Source organism: Strix aluco, chromosome 9 (genome assembly GCF_031877795.1).
Source record: "Strix aluco isolate bStrAlu1 chromosome 9, bStrAlu1.hap1, whole genome shotgun sequence".
NCBI classification, from domain to species: domain Eukaryota; kingdom Metazoa; phylum Chordata; class Aves; order Strigiformes; family Strigidae; genus Strix; species Strix aluco.
In genome coordinates, this window is record NC_133939.1 from 24,203,710 (window position 1) to 24,224,353 (window position 20,644).

Here is a 20,644-nt window from a genome sequence, read left to right on the forward strand (position 1 = left end):
TTACTCTGCCTCGTAATCTGTACTGCTGAATAAAGCTACAACTCCAGTATTAGCTCACTGTGATGATATTTATATTTCAAAGAACTTTTTGAAAAGTTCATAGATAAAATTCCAAAACTGTACCAAAAGTTGAAACGTTCACATATTTTAATAAAATAATTACCACTTGAATACCCTGCTCTTCTAGAATCCTTCTCACATTTATGCTTCAAGCCTTTCATCATGAACACATCCATTTCACAATGTGTGAAGAAAATAGGAAGGAAGGACAAAAGCTAAACTGGGAAAAGAACCTAAACTTTTCAAGTGCAGTGGTTTGACCAGAATTACAAACCGTTTCTCAGAAACATCACTTTGATTATGAAAGGTGCTTTACAGACTTGGATTAAATATGCCTCATAGTACCACTGTTAAACCCTGTTCTACAGCAACAGAGAAATCGAGGTGGTTTTTTAATAAGTAAAAAAGTGAGTTTGTTTTGGTTCTCTGAACATAAAATAATTTTCAATCAAGTTTCAGAAGTATTAAACACTCACAAATTCAATTGACACTACTTAGAATTGTGGGAACTCAGCATATTTAATGACTGAAACACCTCTGCATGGTCAGCTAGAACATGTGTCAAACAAAATTTTGAAGGATTTTAGTTTCAAATTACTTTGATTATAAAGAAATTAACCTAGGAATCTGAGCAACAAGTTCTCTGCCTCCATGCAGGCTCTCCACCCACTGCCTCAAAACCACATTAATTGGATCAACTTTCTGAAACAAATCATTCTATCTTCACAAAACAACTTCACAAATTGTGTTAAACAGGATAACCCCAAGTACTCTGGATTCATGCATCTTTTCCAGTCATGTCTCCAGTTATGGGAAATTTCACATTAGTTAACAAGTAAGAGTTCACTGTGACTAAAACCACTTTCTGTTAATACAGCTACAGATTTGAATAGTGACCCTTTTAGTTCTGTAATGGGTAAATTTCAATAATTTTTAACACTTTGTATTTTGTAGAGGTCATTCACAAGAGCAGAGTTGAGTCTTCAGTGAATGTTACTTCATATGGAAGAACACAGTTATCATTCACACAACTGCAATAAACCATTTAATACTAGAATTTCCATTAATGTGTAAATTCAAAAAGATGCCAAAAAGCCACAAAGAAGGATAAAAAAAGACATGTAAGGGAAGAGAAATGAGGTAAGCTATTAATTGATAAAGCAGTATCTTCTATTACACAGGCACACAATCGATGTATATCCAAGAGTAATGATGAATTCAAATAGACACTGAATGCATGCTCTCCAGATCATACACCACCATATCCAGTGTTTTCAGAGATATTCCTAATTTACAGTCAAGTAACCAAGAGCTGAACTTCAGTCATGTTGTTTACAAAACAAACACACCACTAAGGCAATAAGCAGAATCATGATGAATAGTTTTGTCTGTTACATGCATGTATTTTCTATCATTATGGAGGATATTTATGTATTATACCTGTTATACCATTTTTGGATTTGAAAATACATTGTCATACAAACATGACTAATAATTTTCAAGGGCACAGAAATGGTCCAAACATGACAAAAAAATCAGAATTTACTCGCTCCAATTTGTTATTCCTGATGTACCAATGATCATACAATCAAGTAATCCCATTGATATCTAGCTCTTATCGCAGCACAGACAGTAACAAAGACAAGTCTGTGATCTAAAGAGCTCTTTTACTTTATGCTACTCTTTCTTGTTGATGTAAAGTTAAGTGAGGATGTTTCTAATACTAGTCTCCACTGAAGTGAGGACTAACACACTTCTGGGCTTTCAGTAGCAGAGAAACTCACATCTGAAATCAAGATTACTTCTCTGGAGGCTCTACATGGTCACTTGGATGTAAATTAATCATTAACTTGAATAGCATGACTCCTCCTCAAAGTAAGAGAAACTGCAGTATTAGGAAAAGCTGATCAGCCTTTCTCATAACACTTTACATATCAGAATGTGACCCTCACACAGAGGTAAAGCCAGTGCAGCAGAAGTTAGGAGGACAGGAAGGCTTTCTTCAGCAACTGCAAGAGAATCCTTGGAAATTGGGTTAATAATATTTTTTTTTTTTCCACTAGAGAAATTCTTCCAAGTTTACTTCTTACTTGCAGACTAAAATGCTGCATATTTTCTGCTAGTAAATAAACGAGCTGCATTTCACTTAGCGCATTTTTATACTAGTGGTTGAATCCTTAGAATGCCCTTTACTAGCTCACAGATCTGACCACAGGCATTTGCCATGCAGATTTAATGTCCCTGAGGCTGTGGTTCACTGTATTAAGTAATTTCAAGCAAGACAGTTTTATTTACTCTTCTGGTATGAATGTTTCCTCTTACAACTTTTATTTCCTCTTATTTACTCCTCAGTTTTCTGCCAATGAAAAGTTTTTACAACCTTCTCTCTGGGGATTTGCATTACACTGACTGTGTAAGAAATGAATTTCTAAAGCTGACCTATAACTGTTGCTCTGTAGGCAGACTACAAGGCACAGGTCTTGGGCTTTTTTGCTCTAAAACAGGGGGTTTTTTGAGTGTGGAATAGCATCAGGTTTATGTGACACTGCATGCTGTCTGACAGGTGGATAAAATAAACAAGTGATGTATATTCCAGAAGAAGAGAATTTCCTGAATAGGTCACAGCAGTAAAAGAGACAGCAGAAACCAACCTGGCAAAATGACAGTCTACAAAAGCACGTCAAAACATCCCATTTCTGAAATCTGTTTTCCCAAATCCAAATCTTGTTTTGCAATGAAGCTGATAAAGCTGAGGCATAGTTTAAAAAAAGCTGAATGGCTTGGAAATAAACAAGCAAAAATCCCTCCCTGCAACTCAATAGATTATTTTCAGTCACTAACCTGCACAAGAGAAATTCCTACAATGTTTATGAATATGGCTGTAAACCCAGAATACTTTCTGTCTGCCTTATAATAGTACTATCTGTTCGATACAATAAACAATTGCAGTAAACAGTAAACAATAAAGAGATTGCTTGTCTGATAGAATATAGCAGAGACAATGAGCCTATGTTTTGAAGGACTGTTAATAATCAGTACAATAAATAATAAAAATATAGCAAAGAATCCAAATTTAATCATTCCATGTAACTTCACTTTTAGGAAAAAAAATCCATTCTCTTGCCAACAGAAATTTACACATATTTCTAAGCAAACTTATCTCTCAAGAAATAGATCTCATGGGGTCAAGATCTCCTATGGTCTGAGAGGTACAGTACATCAACTTCAAGACTGCAGATTACACTTGCCATAAATTTATTTCTAGGAAATGATTTTGCAAGGACAAAAGCTGCGTTTTCAACAGAGAATCAAATTTGCTGTGTCATGTTTAAGCAAATATGAAAAAAAATTATTTTATGATTTTAATTACATTGCTGAGTCATTTTGAGAGACAAAAGTGCACATCTGCAAAGTTAACTGAACACGAAGAATAACTTTGGTAGGACTGAAATAGTCAATAGCCAAAGGAAATGTCAGTGTTCATACTGTAAAAGTAGCTGGGAAATACTTATTTTGATATACTGAGGTTTGCAGATTCTTTCTCAGGCTGTATAGATCCTATATACACAGAACTGGAATGAATACTATGTGGAATAGCTGCTAAGTGACAACAGACATTTACCCTGGACCACAAGCCTGTCATAAACATTGCACTCATATGTCTTCTGACTTCACATTGTTCTTACACCCTCTGCCTTGTGTTTAATCTGAAACAGAATACTTAGACTAATAGGTGCAGTGATGTTTAGAAACAGAAGTCTCCTTATTTATCTAAATTCTTGACTTAATATATTTTAATTTACACAACATGCCAACAATGCTCCAATATTTGACATAGTTCTGTTTTGTTTTGCATTTGTGAAATAGAAGCGGATTAGCAAAGCAGTGCCAGGAAGCATTCCAGTTCAACTCTGCTTCAGCTTTGTTCTTGAACTTGGAGAGATGTGCATACATCTAGGTAAGCACAGTACAAGAAGAGAAATGAGGGTAATACGAAGTCAATGCATTATTACTTTTGCAAGAAAACATGCACCTTTTCTCATGACCACTGTATCTTGAAATAACTAATGTCAGGCTTCCTGAACCTCAGCTGACCAGCTGAGGGTAAGTTTGAGCTGTCCAGGCACAAATACAACCGACAGTAGTGAAGGCTGAGGAAGGACAAACATTCCTAACAGCTTATCTGTATCCAGTTCCAGCCTGATCTCCAAACAGTGTAACATGCCTCTTCCTTCCACTTACCTTGCAGAGGACAATGGCTGAAAAAGAACACAGTGTTTTGAAGAGTCCAATCAAGCATACAGATCTTTACAACCAACATATATACTAGAGAGTCATATTTTGCCCACAGCATGAAAATGGATATACAATTCATTTTGAAGGCTGTCTCATCCTACTGTGCATGAAAAAATACACATCACAACTCGTTTCCTCTATGTTGAAAGCAGTCTGAAAAGTTGTCTTAGGTAATGTGTAACCTGTAATACTATCAGCAATATTAACATTTTTACTATGATGTCCTTCATTTTTTCCATTTTTTTCTAAATATTTATCTGTTTGTTTGAATGCCATACCCCTATAAAATCAGTCACTTTGAAGGTCTGTGGCAATCCTCTGAAGATCTAAAAAAATGCACTTACAGGAAATAACTTCCCACTACAACCCGCTTGGCATGTAAGGATATAACCTGAGAAAATCTAATTCTATCTTTCTGCTATTTTCAGTTTATCGATTTTCATTTGTAACTACCTCCGATGTTTTGATGTCCTCATAAGAAAACTGCATGGCAGGCACTCCAAGATGGTTGATGAAATAATCTGAATCTCCCTGTATCTGCACAGAACTCACATTAGATCCCGGACATCTAGTCTCTTCCACACAGTTGAAGCTCTGGCTCTGAAAAACAAACACAAATCAAAATTCTACTTATTTGCAACCTGACTCTTGTATCAATACCTCATTCACACAGCATTCTCTGGGTTGAAGCATTTTAAGAACAGGCTGGAATTTACACTGGTGTAAACAGGTATTAACTGATTCATACGTAGTGGTGAGTGAGCCTACAAACCTTTCACCCTCTTGATACATACTGCAGTCTTTGGGATCGGACATAGCAGAGAATGCAGAGTGTGCTGCAACATGGCTGAGACTTTCGAAGGACAATAAAAGCCATGTCTAATTGAAATGGTAAAAGGGGCAAGAGAAGAAGCCTTTGGTAGCATATGAAATGTCCCATACTGGGCAGAAGGTTAGTGGTCGTCATGATGGTGCCTTTTGGACATTCTGAGATCTTTAATGGCTACTAAGGAATCAGTTCTTTATTCAGTTAATGGCATGCTCTCTAACAGCAAAAAGCTGAATCAGATCATTGTATTCAAGATACCTATGGTCTATGAAATGCTGGCAATCTGAAGAATTTGCTGCAATTGCAGAGTAGGGGTTAAGAGAAAAACAGAATTAAAAGGCTAAAGATACACAAATACACATGTGTAAACTGCTTAAAACAACTTTAATCAGTGACATGTTTGTATTTCTTTCGTATAAGTATTTAATGGTGAAATCTTAGCAACGGAACTATAATAAATACAAAGATGAAACCTGGGAAATAAGATCAAGACTGGTCGCTACATACTAGTAGTGTAGCTTTCAGGTACACTAGTATCAGGTAATTAAACAACAAACAGTAGGCACAAAGGCTTCCAACTATTATAGCAAATAAGCTCCTTAGATTTATTTTTAAGAATGTTAGGAAGTTGAAGTACTAGAGATTATTTAAATTTAGCTAACAGTTTACACAGTATAACATAACTTCCTCAGACCTACCTACCTAATTACTAGCTTGCTACAAGAACAGTGTAAGATTAGTTCTCCTTTAATACTAAAATACGTGCGATTCTGTATATTAAAGTTCCAGGGTTAGCAGGAAAATATTTTAAGAGTTAGAAAGAGACAAATCTTGGTATTTTTTCCATTTCTAAATTAGCATAATTATTGCTTCAGTTTCACTTCAGTGCTATGAAGAATGCAATTGCATATTACCCAGTATAAATAAGGGCTGCAGATTCTCACAGAAAACTGTTTTAAGATACTTTCAAGAAATAGCTTCTATTTCATAAATATTTTTGAAAGGTGGTTTATCACTTTTTTTTTTTTTTTGTTAAATGTTTCTGCTCCCACCGTTCTTATATACATTCACAGTTGTATAAAGTCCGTCCAAAAAGACTGAGAGTTACAGTCAAAATAGAAATAAAAGTTACTTCTGGTGTGTGGAGGCCACCTCTAGTAAATACTAATCTGTCTGACTTTTAGCCAGCATTCTGCCCCTCAGAAAACACTTTACCACATTCCATTTTAACAATTCAAAAATAATATGTTACCTTTTTCCTCACTATAGCAACAATGAAGTATTTTTATGTATGGAAGTTTACATATGAAATGTTTACAGATTTGGTTGAGAGTACAATGAGATATGGTACTTTTTGTTTTTCACATCACCATCCTTCATGGTATAGGATTTGTATTTTTATGACAGCAGTGTTCAATTCAATAGTGTTAGCATCTTAAGAGTTTAACTGCTTTGTTTGACTTTTACTGTTATGACACACAAACCCCTGATAATGACCAGTTCAACAATAAATATTTAACACTGCACTAATATGGGAGAATGCTTTATGTTCAAGATACTGTTCTCTTTCAAATTAGTTTTATTGTTACGCAGACTCTACCAAAGACTTGAAGAACGCTGATGTAATGACTGCAAAGTTCATGTAGTGTGTTTTGTATTCATTAAACAAATGAAATGTTTCCCAAAATTGATGGACTTTAAGATAAAGAATAATTATTTCCTACAATTAATAAAACTTTCCCATCAATTAAGTGTTAAAGTAAGGGGCAAGCTTTTAACTTATTCAATGCAAGAACCACAGTCTACCATACAGTATGCCACATATTTCACATACAATAACAAATCAAAGCAAATAAGTTGAAGGAATCAGCAAAGCAAGTCGCTTCCTACATCCCTGTCTTACAGTTATAAGAAATTGAAGAACAATTTCCTGGAGTAAGATGCAAAAAAGAGATAGACTTAGCATACAGAAGAACGATGGCAGGCATGGGAATGATGGGAGATGGGATGGCAGTAATTAGGTGGTGGAACATTTTAGTCTGTCTGCTTGCCTAAATGCAGGTGTCCAGTGCCATTTGAGATGTTGCAAGGCATTCACACAGACTTAAAGCAAGACATGGGGGAAAGTTGTATCTTACTGGATCAGCATCTGTAGGAAGGAAGTATATCAAATCTCAAATGGGATTAAACTTTTTTATTTATATGAATGAATGGAGTTCCAGTTCCTTTATTTATACGGATTTGCTTGTCAGTATCCAGGCAGCTCAGCCTTGTATTTATTATTATAGTTTTGCAGGTAAAAGTAACATCATCAACCTCATTTACAGCATTAAACCCAGCAGCTAGACACATAAATGAAAACACATAACTGAAGACAGATAACTGAAGCCATAACTATCTCATTATAGGACTATTACCCACAAATACTGACTACGACAGTAGTTGCTTCTTTATTTCCTTCCCTCCTCATTCTCACCGAGAAGAACCACCCTAAACTTTTGTTCGATCTTTCTGTACTGAAGACACTACTGCTTCTGAGACAGAAATTAACTTCAAAGTCCACTCAGATAATCAACTGCAAATAGTTTATGTATTATGTGAAACACTCCTACCAAAATCTAAAGGCACTGTCTCGAGTTTCTTTCAATATACAGCAGTCAGGAAACCAGGAAAAGATCCATCTCCCAAAACTGTAACTGCAATTTATGACAAGCAGGACAGCATCCATGCTTGGCGGCAGAATGCCTGATCCTTACTGCAAGCCAGCAGGCATCAATGCAGAACAGAGGTGAAAGACTGACTGGAAAAAATTACTGCTGCTAGGAAATGAAGGTGACTCCTAAGTAAAAGACTATTAGGGGATGTGGGCCACAGAATTGACAGGGTGGGGGAGAAGATTACACCAATGCCAATGTTCAGAAACACAGGACTTAAAAGCATTTTGAAGTTCTTCACTGCCAAATAATTTGTCAATCATCATGTAATAGCAACTGTGTATCACTCTGGCATTCTGCTTTCCCTCTCCTTCCCCCTCACCCCCTAACTAATCTGCTATTTTTGCATGTTTAAATCTAAAATGGTGTCATTTACAGAAAAACCTCTTTATAACTTAACAATTTGATTAATTTTAACTCATAATCCACAGAATCTTTCATTTCATATATGCAAAACACAATTTGTGAGTTCTCAGTTTGGAAAAAAGGTTTAATTGCTGTGCATTACTTCACAAGTTGCAGTCAGGTCCTACTTAATGATCCTTTAAATGTTAGCTTTTATGTAGGCAAAAAAAAAGATCTTAAAAATGTATCTAAAATAAATTATCAGCAAAACGCTCTGTAAGAACTAACTCCCTGTTGTAGAGTAGGCAAACTACAGCTCTTCAGCTGGTTAGTCCTACAGTAAAACACACATAATAGCACTATTTAGATCACTCAGTTACTCAGGCTGGTCTCCACTGTGTCAATCAAGCCCTCCCTTTAGATTGGAAGGAAATCAAGCCATGTGGTTAGACAGTAATCAAGGAGTGGTTCATGTCAGTGCAAGGATGCACATGCTATTTGTAGTTGAATAATTTAATTTCTCTGGAGTTCGTTTTGGTTTTCAGCATCACGTTACAGGTTTATATTACAAATCTGAGAAAATGAAGAGTACCATATGGCCCATTGAATAAATTTAATTTGTGTTAATGTTATAAAATAGATTTGACGCATCTAAAGCATAATCAAGTGGTACTTCACTGCAGACCTTATTCTACCTCTAATTAGAGCTAAGCATTCATAGGTGCATTTTGCTGCCATGTTAAGATCCTGGTATAAATAAAAGCCTATATTAAAAAAAATAATAATTTATTGGCCATTTCTACAGTTCACCTTCCACCTAGAAACATATACCTGTCAGTTAGCTCTGGTTACTTTCCTTCCTTTATGTTAAAACCTTAGCAGCTTTTGAATACAGATTAAAATGTCTAAGTAATTTTCAGCAGGACAAATAAAGAATGACCAATTATTCTTACAATGTGTCAGTGTTCCCAGCTTCTGAACCACAGCAAAGCAGCTTACTCTTCATGAATAATCAATCCCTATTTCTTGAGCTGAATTGCCACCTGTGTTAATAACTGGTGCAAGGCAAATGCATTTAAGAAGTTGAAGCATGCTAAGACCATCTAGATGAAGTAAAATTGTCTAAACAAAGAGCTACAGAATTTATTAAATTAATCGCAGCAACAGATTAGCATCTTTATTACTGCAAATGTGTTATGCTAAATCATCATCAACAGGTAGGAAAGGCCAGAGAAGCTGCGTAGCAAAGGATTCACAAGTGTATGTGTCTCATCCATAAAAACCTGCTAGACTCCAATAAACCATTAGAGGAAGGAGGTTTGACAGCTCTTAAAAATATTATTAGCTGTTTGCTTGCCCTCACTACCAAAATCTACTGAAAAAAAGATCATGGAGTTTCTAGGAATTGTATTCATTCTATGGCAAGCATACTCCTCTGTTTTCTCCCATCTGATTATCTGGTTTGGCTATAAACATCCTGCTTTGCTCTCTGTCTTTGCTGAGTGATCACATGTAACTATTAATGCAAATCAGCTGTTTATAAAATTATTAGGGAGATTTAATACAGCACTTTACCCTCTAGACCTCAAAGTAATTTTCAAATCAACTAAAGGCAAGCAAGGTATCTGAAATTTCAGTCTTGCCGAAAAAACCCCAATTAAATAGAAATTAAATGCATAACATTTCCCAAATTCTGAGCCTTATCAAACTGTCATGATTCAAGGATGTACACAAAAATAGTTCTAAATTATATCCACTCATTCTTTCTCTGCATGAGAAAAAGAAAATCTAAATGTGCTGCTGATAATTAATATACTATATACAGATAATAGTTGTGGTTTAAATAGTGCAAACGTTACACACCACTAATGTGATGTATTTGCCTATTTACACAATGCAATCATCTGATTAAATCCACTATTTTAGGGACTTGAAAATATTTCAAAAGGGATGGACAGACTATAATGTTCTACTATAGACAGTAATATTGTAAAAAGCTGTTATTTCAATGCTTGTGCATGTCTTTTATATCTATTTTGGCCATGATGGCATAGTTCGAAAAGCACGTACAACCCAGTTTCACAATGATCTTGGACTTCTTGATGCTCTATGAGAGATTGAAACACAACTGAACAGCTTCATCTGACAATACGTATTTTACTTGTTAGCACATTTTAGTCAACATTTATAACAAAGTACAAACACTGGAAAAAAAAAAAAAAGATCATTCTGTAGATCAAGCCTGTAAGTGTTCATAGTAAGATAAATATGATTAAAACTACACCAAGAAATCTTCTGAGGTAGTGACTAAAACCTGCTGCTATTAATTTTGTATTTAGAATAAAATAATTGAAAAGGAATAAAATGTTGGATCCTTAGTTTCTCAGCAACTATTTCCTTCCAGCTTGTGCATATTTTCATCTAAACACGTATGAAGCTTTACTGAAAATATCTAAAATCTGAACATTATTAATTGACCTTTAAGGGCAATGTGAAGACTCCTAGTGAAATTGTTCTGCAAAATCAGTCACAGAAAAGATGCAATTAACTCGGAATTTTTCCCTAGTTTTGGTTCTTCAGTATTATCATAGTAAAATGAGAGATGTTCCGTGTACACACACATACTTCATTGAGAGGACTATCTTGTCACTAGGGAAAAACAACTCCCACATGAACTAGTGTTTATTTAAAGACATTAGGGACAAAGAATTTATATATTAATATCCATCACAGCGCAGTGATTCACAAACAGATCACTACAGCTGTCAGGGATCACCATTAGTCCCCCCAGTGCACTCCATGTTACACAAAAGCAGTGCAGCTGGGAATTCCAAGAATGAACTGGTTTTTAGCCTGTGTGGGAAAAGAATATTGTATTTTCACAAGCAAAAACTGCCTCTCAGATAAACCACGGCTTTAAAAGAACTGTTCTTTGAAAATGCATGCAGGTATCCTGCATGATAGAGAAGACCTTTTTCACCCAGGGGGGCAAAGGAAACTGAAAACTACAATGCTTATAAAAGGTCAGATCAAACTGAGATGACCCAACACCCAGTTCTGATAGCGTATTCCGACTGCTACTGAACAAAGGAAAATTCAGTTTAACTATGCAACACAAGGTGTCATACTTAAAACTCCAGTTTTACCTTTCAAGAAACTGTAAAATAATTTTGGCCTTTTAATGGTGACTTCATAACAAAATTGGGAAATTACAATAGCAGCAGTTATAAAACAAAGCATGGAGAAATATGTATGCTTGGTGTGAAACATTTAAACATCTTGGTTTATGTTGTACTAATTTACAAATTTAAATTATTTTTTATTTAATTTACAGCTACAAAGCATGAGACAAGCATAAACCTGTATTGCTTTTCAGGGCTTTGTTTTTTGTTAAGCATCATTTGCATGTTTTGAAATCATTGTCTCATTTTCTAAAAATTATGATCATCAGTGTAAGGTCTTTATAATAAATGGGACCTCACAGGACTGAACCATATTTTAGATGCAAAGTTTATATCAAACCAGTAATAAACACAAAAGCAAGGTAGTAAAAAATTATATACTGTAAATTTTTTTTTTTTTACTGGACTTTTTCTACATTTAACTTTATCTACTGACAGTGTCTCTCCGATTCCTGATGCTTTTTACATGATACTGAATTACATTTATCATTCCTATACCTAAATTGAAGTCATATGCCTCATTAACTCAAATATACTTGTTGCCAACACACAGTACCAAGTGCTAGGAATTTTAATGGCTTTTTTAAGGGAGGTAAAAATCAAGTAGGTATGCTCCAATTTAATAAGAGAATTTCAGAGCAATCAAATATTGCAAATAATGCTGCACACCGGGATCTCCCCTTGAGTAGGGACACCTCTTAGGGTTACTCCTCGAGGTTGAGAGAATCCTTATCGCGTCAGATACTCAGAAAGTGAATTGGGAATAGCGTGCTGAAACGTTGAAATCTTAGCTAAGTGATATAACATTATGCACACATATGTAATCCTTTAGACATAAACTGTTGACCAAGTCAGACTAGGAATGAATCCAGCTGCACCTAGACTCTCTGAAGAGTTTAGAAAGCAATGGCGTCCCTTCTGAACCTCGTGACTCAACAGGAGAATCTCCCTGACAGTTTTGGCTGAGTCTGTCCTCTACGCAGTAAATATGAAGTAAACCTTGCCATTGAATCTTGTTAAACCATTGTCGCATTTACTATCAAATTTTGTTAAATCACTGTTTTATGTCAATAAATGTATTGCTACTTTTGTCTTATGAGTAAAGTGCGTTACTCCGTCTGTGACACTCAGGTAAAGTAACTTTAAAGACTTAATTTCCATTACCACAGGCTCAGCCTCAATATTCAGTGTACTACTTTTATTTATGGTAAAATTCAGAAAATAGATTAAGATTGTATTACATTGCAACAAACACCCAGCAAAGAAAATACTGTATTAACAGAGGGAACCTGTCTCCGCACCCAGGTCTGAACACACTGAAAACACTGGGTGCTTTTTTCCTTTAGAGCTTATATTTTTAAATCTAGTTTTTAATCTAAACTGGTTTTGAGCATAGAATGGTTGCATTTGTAATTAAAGGATGCAGCCAAACCATTTTCTGATTTTGTGAAGAATAGAACTTTCGTGGACTTAATGGTCATGCTTTTTCTTCAAGGTATTCAGTAGCAGGAACAGCGGTCAGTGTTAGTTGCCACATACAGGCTGAGATACTGTGAAAACTAGGTTCAACAAAATGCAAATTAATCATTTTTAGTATAAAACACTGATAAACTGGAACTTGGTAAGAACTGCATGACTTCCCTTATGTTTTGTGCTGTAGTAACATTTGTTGCTAATATAAAAACACTGCTTAAGTAGGTAAGAGGATTAGGATTTGACAACAAGAACTCATTTTCAAATGCTTGATATTTTATACGCCACGGAAATAGCTGTGGCTTGTAAATAATTTTAAATGCCTAACAGCATTCTCATCCTATAATACACAGAGACAGAACAACTGTGAACCCAGTTCAGTGTAGTCTATCTCTGTGATGATCAGGTTCTGCCATGCTACTCATTTTGGGATGCATCATTCAAACCCTCCCGATGGATATTAAATAATTTATGTCAGTGTGATTACAGTCTTGCTTCTCCATACCACACAGGAAGAAAAAGAAAAGTTACTTGTCCCTGTAAAGGGGACAGATATGTACACTCCATCTATTATTTGAAGAGTTATATCCTATTTCAAGATCTCATAAGTGTCCCAAACAGAACAGTCATTGTGAGGCTTCAACATGGGTGCACAAAACGTCAAAAAAATCAGAAGACAAAGCTTTCACTATATACTTTGCACTAAAAGTGAATTAAGGCTTACCTAGAAAAGTAAACTATGAGAGTAAATTTATGTATTATTTTAATGATTGACACTAGCCCCATCAGTATGCACAGTACACACCTGCAGAAGCTGTGATTCTCGGTTAGCTAATCAGATGGCTCAAACCACCCCGTCACTCTATCCTACTTTAAAAACACCCAACACACAAACAAAACCAAAACCATACACAGAGCAAAATTTGTATTTGTATCGCAGCACCTAATGTTAGAAGTCAGTTGTAATATGGATACTACAGTTTGTAACTACTCTAATTTATATTTCCCCAAACTATCACCATTCACGTCACCTTTCCTCTTTCTGAACCAGAGTACTCATGATCCATAGTATTTCTACCAGAAATGTCTGCTAATACTACTCCCCCAAAAAACACTTGTTGAAGTGCAAATCAGCTCACCAAAGACATCCTTCTGTGCCTTATCATAAAGCTGACCCAGAAGACAGATGCATCAGATCTGCAGCGAAAGTCAAGCTGCTACCCTTTCTCCACACAGTGGACTGTTTCATGGTGCTGAAATCTAGAATCTGCTAGTTATGAACACAACAATCTAAAGTGTATCACTAGAAAATAAAAACTATGTAATTTATCCCTGACACACATGTGAATATATTAAGCACCACATATTCCCTACCCCTCTCCACACACTCCCAATATCATATCAGCTCTTTCCCGGAACATAAGAATCCTACTGAATCATTATTGCACATCTCTAACAACACACATGGAGGTAGGACCAACTCCTAACAACACATTATCCAAGTAAGAAGGGACACATATACAAACAAACATGGTATAACAAGTGGAACAGTCAGGTTTTTAAAGTGGAGGAGAAATTTGTGGTCAAAATTTTTGTTTTGTTACTGTAGTGAAAGACCAGAGTAAGTTCAATTATAATATACACAAATGGAATAAACTTTTTTTGAAAAGAACATAGAAAATCACATGTAATACTTTAGAGGAAGTCTCTTGCCACATTGGTAAATTGGCAAATTACCCTCATGGCACCACCCTGGAGTTAGGCCAAAGTAATTTACTGCTGGCAAAGCTTTACCTTGCTCTGAAACCTCTGATCTGACATTTCAGCTTCTTGATAGCAACAATGCATGAACAAATCACTCCCTTCTCAGTCACACAGAAAAATAGTTTTCGTTCTTTGAAATGGAAAGTCACTCCTATTAGTTCATACAGAACATGAAGATCAATAAGCTACCATCATATTTTTCATAAAAAAACCTCTCCTGGACTTCAGTGGGAATTGAGCAAATGGAATAATTACAGTAATTGCACTTAGGATATCAAGGATCTGTATCAACTGCATTTTTCAGAAGGATCATCGTGATGCAGATTTATTAAAATGTGTCAGACAGCACCACAGATACTGGTCTCCAGGCTCCACTGGGAGATCAATTAAATGATCCAACAGATGTTAGATGATTTTATTTTTTACAGCAGTGGTGTAAAAAAAATTTGGGACAAATGGAGCACTGTAAACCCTCACCTAGACGGTGTAATGCCCTGACGCTTTCACTGACTGGAGTCTTCCAACTTTTATCTACTTACACAGTATCCTTGGTATTGCCTCTGTACTGGACAGGAAAACAATAACAATCAGGAGCAGAAGAAAAGAAGCCAAATTAGGGGAAGCAGTAGCGTCACTAGCAGCCAACTGACATTTTCTTTCTGGTTTCCATAGAAGTTCACTTGTCCTTGGTTTCAAGAGCTACGAAATATTAAGGGTTGGGGAAACAACTTCAACTGATTGAATAAAATGTGATTTTAGTCAGACACATGAAACTGATCTAGTCCACATAACTTTGAAAAGATTTTCACCAAAACACACAGGAGCCAACTATTACCCAGAACTCATCATACGCCCAAACAACGTGTTCCTTTGCATCCTGAAAAATTAAGATTATTATGTGAGATATTTCTAAAACCTACATATAGTATTGAACAGGAATATTGTAATTTCTATGTAATGTCAAATACTGGAGGACTAAAAAGAAATTTAAATTTTGTTAAGAAAATGTAAGGTTTTATTGTTTACAAAGTTCCAGGTATATGCCTTTTCATAACAAGCAAGCAAATCCCGGAAAGGCCGGTAATGTATTTTGTTTCAGAATTTTTTAGTACAGATAGAAGACTGAATACTGATATCTTCTAACTACTGCACAATATAATCTAAGAAAGATATGTACTATATTTTATGTTTAATACTCCAGATTATGATCCTCAAAAGTTAATTTTACTGCAATGAAACCAAGCTTTCTAAAACAATGCATGCACAGTATGTAAGAAAGAAATGTTTATGCCGCACACATTGACAAAACAAACTGACAAATCCAGTAAAGTGGAATCTACAATTGTTTACTCTTATCAGGTAAGGGAGACTAATGACAGCTACATATATGTATTTTTGAGAATTCTAAATAATACAGTATCTGCATGAACTTTCAAAGGGGCAGATTCTGGTCAGCAGTGTGGAAAAAATTTACTTCACAGCCCAATATTTTTTAATGGACTAAAGCTATTGAATCACAAACATTCGCTTATTTTTTCCTCAATATTAAATCTTTCTCTGTGCACTCCATCTTCCACACCCGCATCTCTGGCCCCACTGCTATAATTGTATATGCAAATATTTTTATGGATATGAACAGTTTCCCTAAGCTCGGAAGTATTATTCATAAATACAAAATCAAGCATGCATATACACATACACATGTACATATTTTCAAAATATAAACAGACTGGAAGTTCCAGGACATGATTTTCATTGTACTCGTTGTTGGTATGGTTGGTACTTAATAGAAAGTACATGTAAGAACATTGTTATATTTAAGAATATCCTTTCTGTAACAATTGAAAGTTGTGGGTCTGAAGCCAAACATAACAATTATATTATCTACCTTTTCATTTTCTTTTAAAAAAAGGAATATTCTTTTACTAAGATCAGTTGCTTTCATGTGAGTAAAGAATACCATATACAAGAAAAACTAATCTAAAGATATTAGAGGTGAAATAATCCATCTTTTCCAAAGTAATTTGTTCTAATGTTTCATTGTCCTCACTCTTAAAATACTGCTTTTTAGTTCATGTGTGAATTTGTATGGTTTTATTTTCCACTTTTTGATTCTTATGCTATCCTTTATGTTGTACCATTCACATACTCAAGAGTATCAATTTTCTATCCAATAAATAATGGAGTTGACTAGTACTGAATATAGTCCTACTGCCTGAAAAATGTTGGTAGGAAAATCTCCATTCAATGGTGATACTCCAAAGGTAATGCCTTTGAAGATCTATCAGTCGGCTTGTGTAAATTTGAAATCCATGTGATTAACTGCTATCCTAAATCACTTTTATTGCGAATTCCATAGAGTACCATACAAGATGTTCCATAAAAGTCTGTACTGCTACCTTTATAAAATAAACATATAATTTCTTCAAAAGATTAAAAAAAGTTTCATGACAGAGAGATGTGTTCTGTGAAAAAATTCTGACTGGCATTAATTACCCTCCTTCTTTTAAATCCTGTTTAAACCAATTAGCACTTTCCTTTAATTTATCTCGGGTTATTATCAAAATTAATCAATCTACAGTGACACAGGTCATTGCAATTCTCTTCTGTAATGCAGATTCAACTTTAGCACTCTTTTAGCTTGTGGAGCACCCTTAAATCTTCATATTTCAGTGCACATAGGTCATTTAGCCTACAGTTTGGTTTTGGTACTATGGGCTCCGTTGCTTTATGGGATCTAGAGATGCTACAGAACAATTACTTCAGCTTTCCTCTTCTTCAGTTCCCTCACAGGATGCCATAGCTCTTTAATAACTTCCAGTTACAGACTTTGTGCAAACTTAAAACACTTAATGTTTATGTAGCAAGACCGAGGAAATTACCTATTTGTCTTCTCTAACATTTATATTTTCCTATTAACCTGAAAAACACTAGTCATGCAGTAAAAACTAATCCAAAACTCATCTACTTCTTTAGATTGATTTTTTTTTTTAGATTTTTAATCTGAGTCTGTCATTTTAAGAAGCAAATCACCAAATCACTGAATTCTTAACACAGTTAACATTGAATAAGATCAAAACCTTCTAGTTTCTCTTTCTTCTTGCATGTCTTTAGAAGAGCTACAATAAAAAAAAAAAATAAATCAGCTGCCAATTTCCACTGTTTCCCAGTTCTATGCAAGAAAAGTTGCCTTACTACCAGATTTCAATCTGGTACTAATCATAGTTCACTAAAACAGAACAAATAAGGAGGTTCTATCTACAAAGTGCATTTGAAAGTACATTTTGGAGCTACAATGCCAATCCTGGCCCTTTGAAGAAAAAAAAAAGAAAATGCTGACCTAAAGCTAGAACCAAATATGAACCTTTCCTCAAAAAGAAGGAAATGTAACAAATTATTCACATATCTTACCTTAAACTTTATTTTTCTCTTAATCTCCATGCTACTAAGACATATGTAACAATGGAACATTCATCAGGACACTCATTTGTAATCAAGTACTCTGTTTCTTCAAGTATCTGCATGTTGACACTATACAGAAATACTAATAATTATCACCTGTTGTACTAAAATTTGCCACTTTCTTGAATGGCATTGGATGACATCTAGTCTGAAATTTCTCCGAGAATATTATTTATATGGCTTTTTAAAGACTGTGATCAAAAATAGCAAAGCAGATGAGTTCTGGAGATGTAAATTTCACTCCAAGTGCTTCATTTTAACACATTTGAGTGCTGTCTGATTGACTTATCAAAACACTGAAAAAAAAATAGGTTATAATTTGAGACTATCATGCTGAACTAAAAGGAACTATGAGAAAAAAACCCAACCTTTCTAATTTAGAGTTCAATATAGAGACTTGAGATAAACAGTATTATTATACATTAAGGGGGCTAAGGATTTCCATCTAAAAGCATTAAAGAAACTATTATGTCAGGAATTATTTTCAACTTAGTTGCAAAATAGTACATACTAAAACTGGGTAAAAAAAAACCCCACCACCTTTCTCATTCATCTGCATAGCAAAACTGAAAGCAACAGTACCTCAGCATTTCTTAGCTAAGTCTCCCTACTGGTATTTCTCCCCCTTCCTCCCCTTCTGCCAGTCCTGAATCCTACTGCTGCTTTTGGCCCTCATCTTTATCATCTGTATACCTTGGTAGCGCTTTACCTACTGATCCTAATGGAACCAGGGCAGACAGCTTCAGAATCTAATGTGTGTTCCTCAGAGAACATCATGAAAGTCTGTAGATAAAAAAAATACAAGCAAGAAAGAAGTCTAGTAAAGGCTCTGGACCAAGTTTTTATTTGAACTCAATTTTAAAAAAAGAGCACTAAAGCCTAATTTCAGACTCAGAGAGCTCAGCATTCACTGACACTAGGGTGAATCCTTATTTAAGTGCTTACTATCAATTACAAATGATATTTATTTAAAAAAAAGTAAAACAGTAATCTGATTTCAAGCTTTTGAACTAACACCACTGACTGTCAGAAAGGTACTGTAGCAAGTGCTGCAAAAAATTTGGAGAGAGCTACCTGACTAAAGAGGAAATAATTTATAAAAATGAAGCAAACATGATCCTAAAGCATTAGAAAGCTCACGCTATCAGGGATCAAAAAGAAGGTTAATTCCACATTAACCAGCTTAAATCTGGACTGTTGGATACCTGAATACTGCTTTCAGATCACCTACAGATTAGTAACAGATCTGATGCATAAAAAATTTTGCAAGCCATTTCAAACAACAACTTAACTTGAAAAAATAGGGGTCAGAAGTAATCCATGAGCAGCAAAGACTACATCCAGGAAATTTCATTCAACATTAATTAGTCATTTACAGAATGAAACATACAACGTTTTCAACATTATACCCGAATTCTGTATTAACCACTTACACTATGCAATTTAAACTGATTCCAACTGCTACTTCTTAAGCCTTTTTAAGATTAACGAGTGAACTTAATGCCAAATGTTTTAAGAGTGCCAAATGTAGAACAGAAGACTGAGAATTGATATCCCTTCAGTCATTTGTCATGAGATCTGGATTAAATTCCTTCTTTTTCCTCCTTTGTGACTTTGTCAAGTCCTATTCATCTCCCCATACTTCACTTTACCTTTAGTATAAAAGAGATCATTTTTGTTTTCCCCTACTGTTAGTCTATCTTGTCTCTTGGGATATAATTTTCAAAGGCACAAAGGCCAATCAGGAAAGTATCTTCAACTGAAAGCCGGTTAAGTTTAACACCTTTCTTTACCTGTATCTTTGAAAATCTCCTTCATGTTTGAAGTGCTGTAATAATCAGACTCAGAATTCATACTAATTTGAAACTATTATAGCTTCATCAATACTAAATTATGCAAGCTATCCATCTGTTTTAAAATTAAATACTCTGATGGAGGAGACCCAAGATAGCCTTAAAACGTTAATGCATGATGCAAAAGCAATGATCCAGAGGATGCTCTGGCTAATTAACAAGCTCTAGATTCAGACCTAAAATGACAATACTGATGAAAACACTGACTAGGATTTCCTGAAATTCTAAAAGTTCCTTGTTGGGCTTGTGCTCCGTAGGAAACAGAGGGGGAAGGAACAAAATATATCTAGGAAAAATTCATAAAGATTTGAGTTCATACACTTAGAAATGATGATACAGGCAAATATTTTAAGGGTCAATGCAAGTAATTATGCTGGTATAGTTGATATAGCTAACTCTACAACTCACAAGAGGGATATCCGAGGCAGCATGTCTCAGAGAAGTGAGTGGCATATCACTACTCTTTTCAGCAAGGACACATGTCCCTGTTGCTGCAGGAAAGCACGTGCTAATGGTTGCCACCAAGACAGACGCAGTGCAATTCTTCCAGGATAACATGAGAACAACATGGATGTGACGAAATACTCTATCACAGAAGGTTTTCAGGATTTCCAGAAGAATCCTAGGATCTGTGTTCATGCTGTCTAAGTTCAGAGACTACTTAAA

General features: G+C 35.2%; 1 protein-coding gene across 1 annotated transcript in view; it reads right to left on the minus strand.

Annotated features, from left to right (window-relative positions):
* The window catches only part of NAALADL2 (N-acetylated alpha-linked acidic dipeptidase like 2), a 489,903-nt gene that overhangs the window by 84,070 nt on the left and 385,189 nt on the right, over positions 1–20,644 (minus strand). Inside the window, exon 11 of the mRNA XM_074834594.1 lies at positions 4,810–4,956. Within this exon, the coding sequence (XP_074690695.1) occupies positions 4,810–4,956 (147 nt within the window). The remainder of the gene's footprint in view (positions 1–4,809; positions 4,957–20,644) is intronic.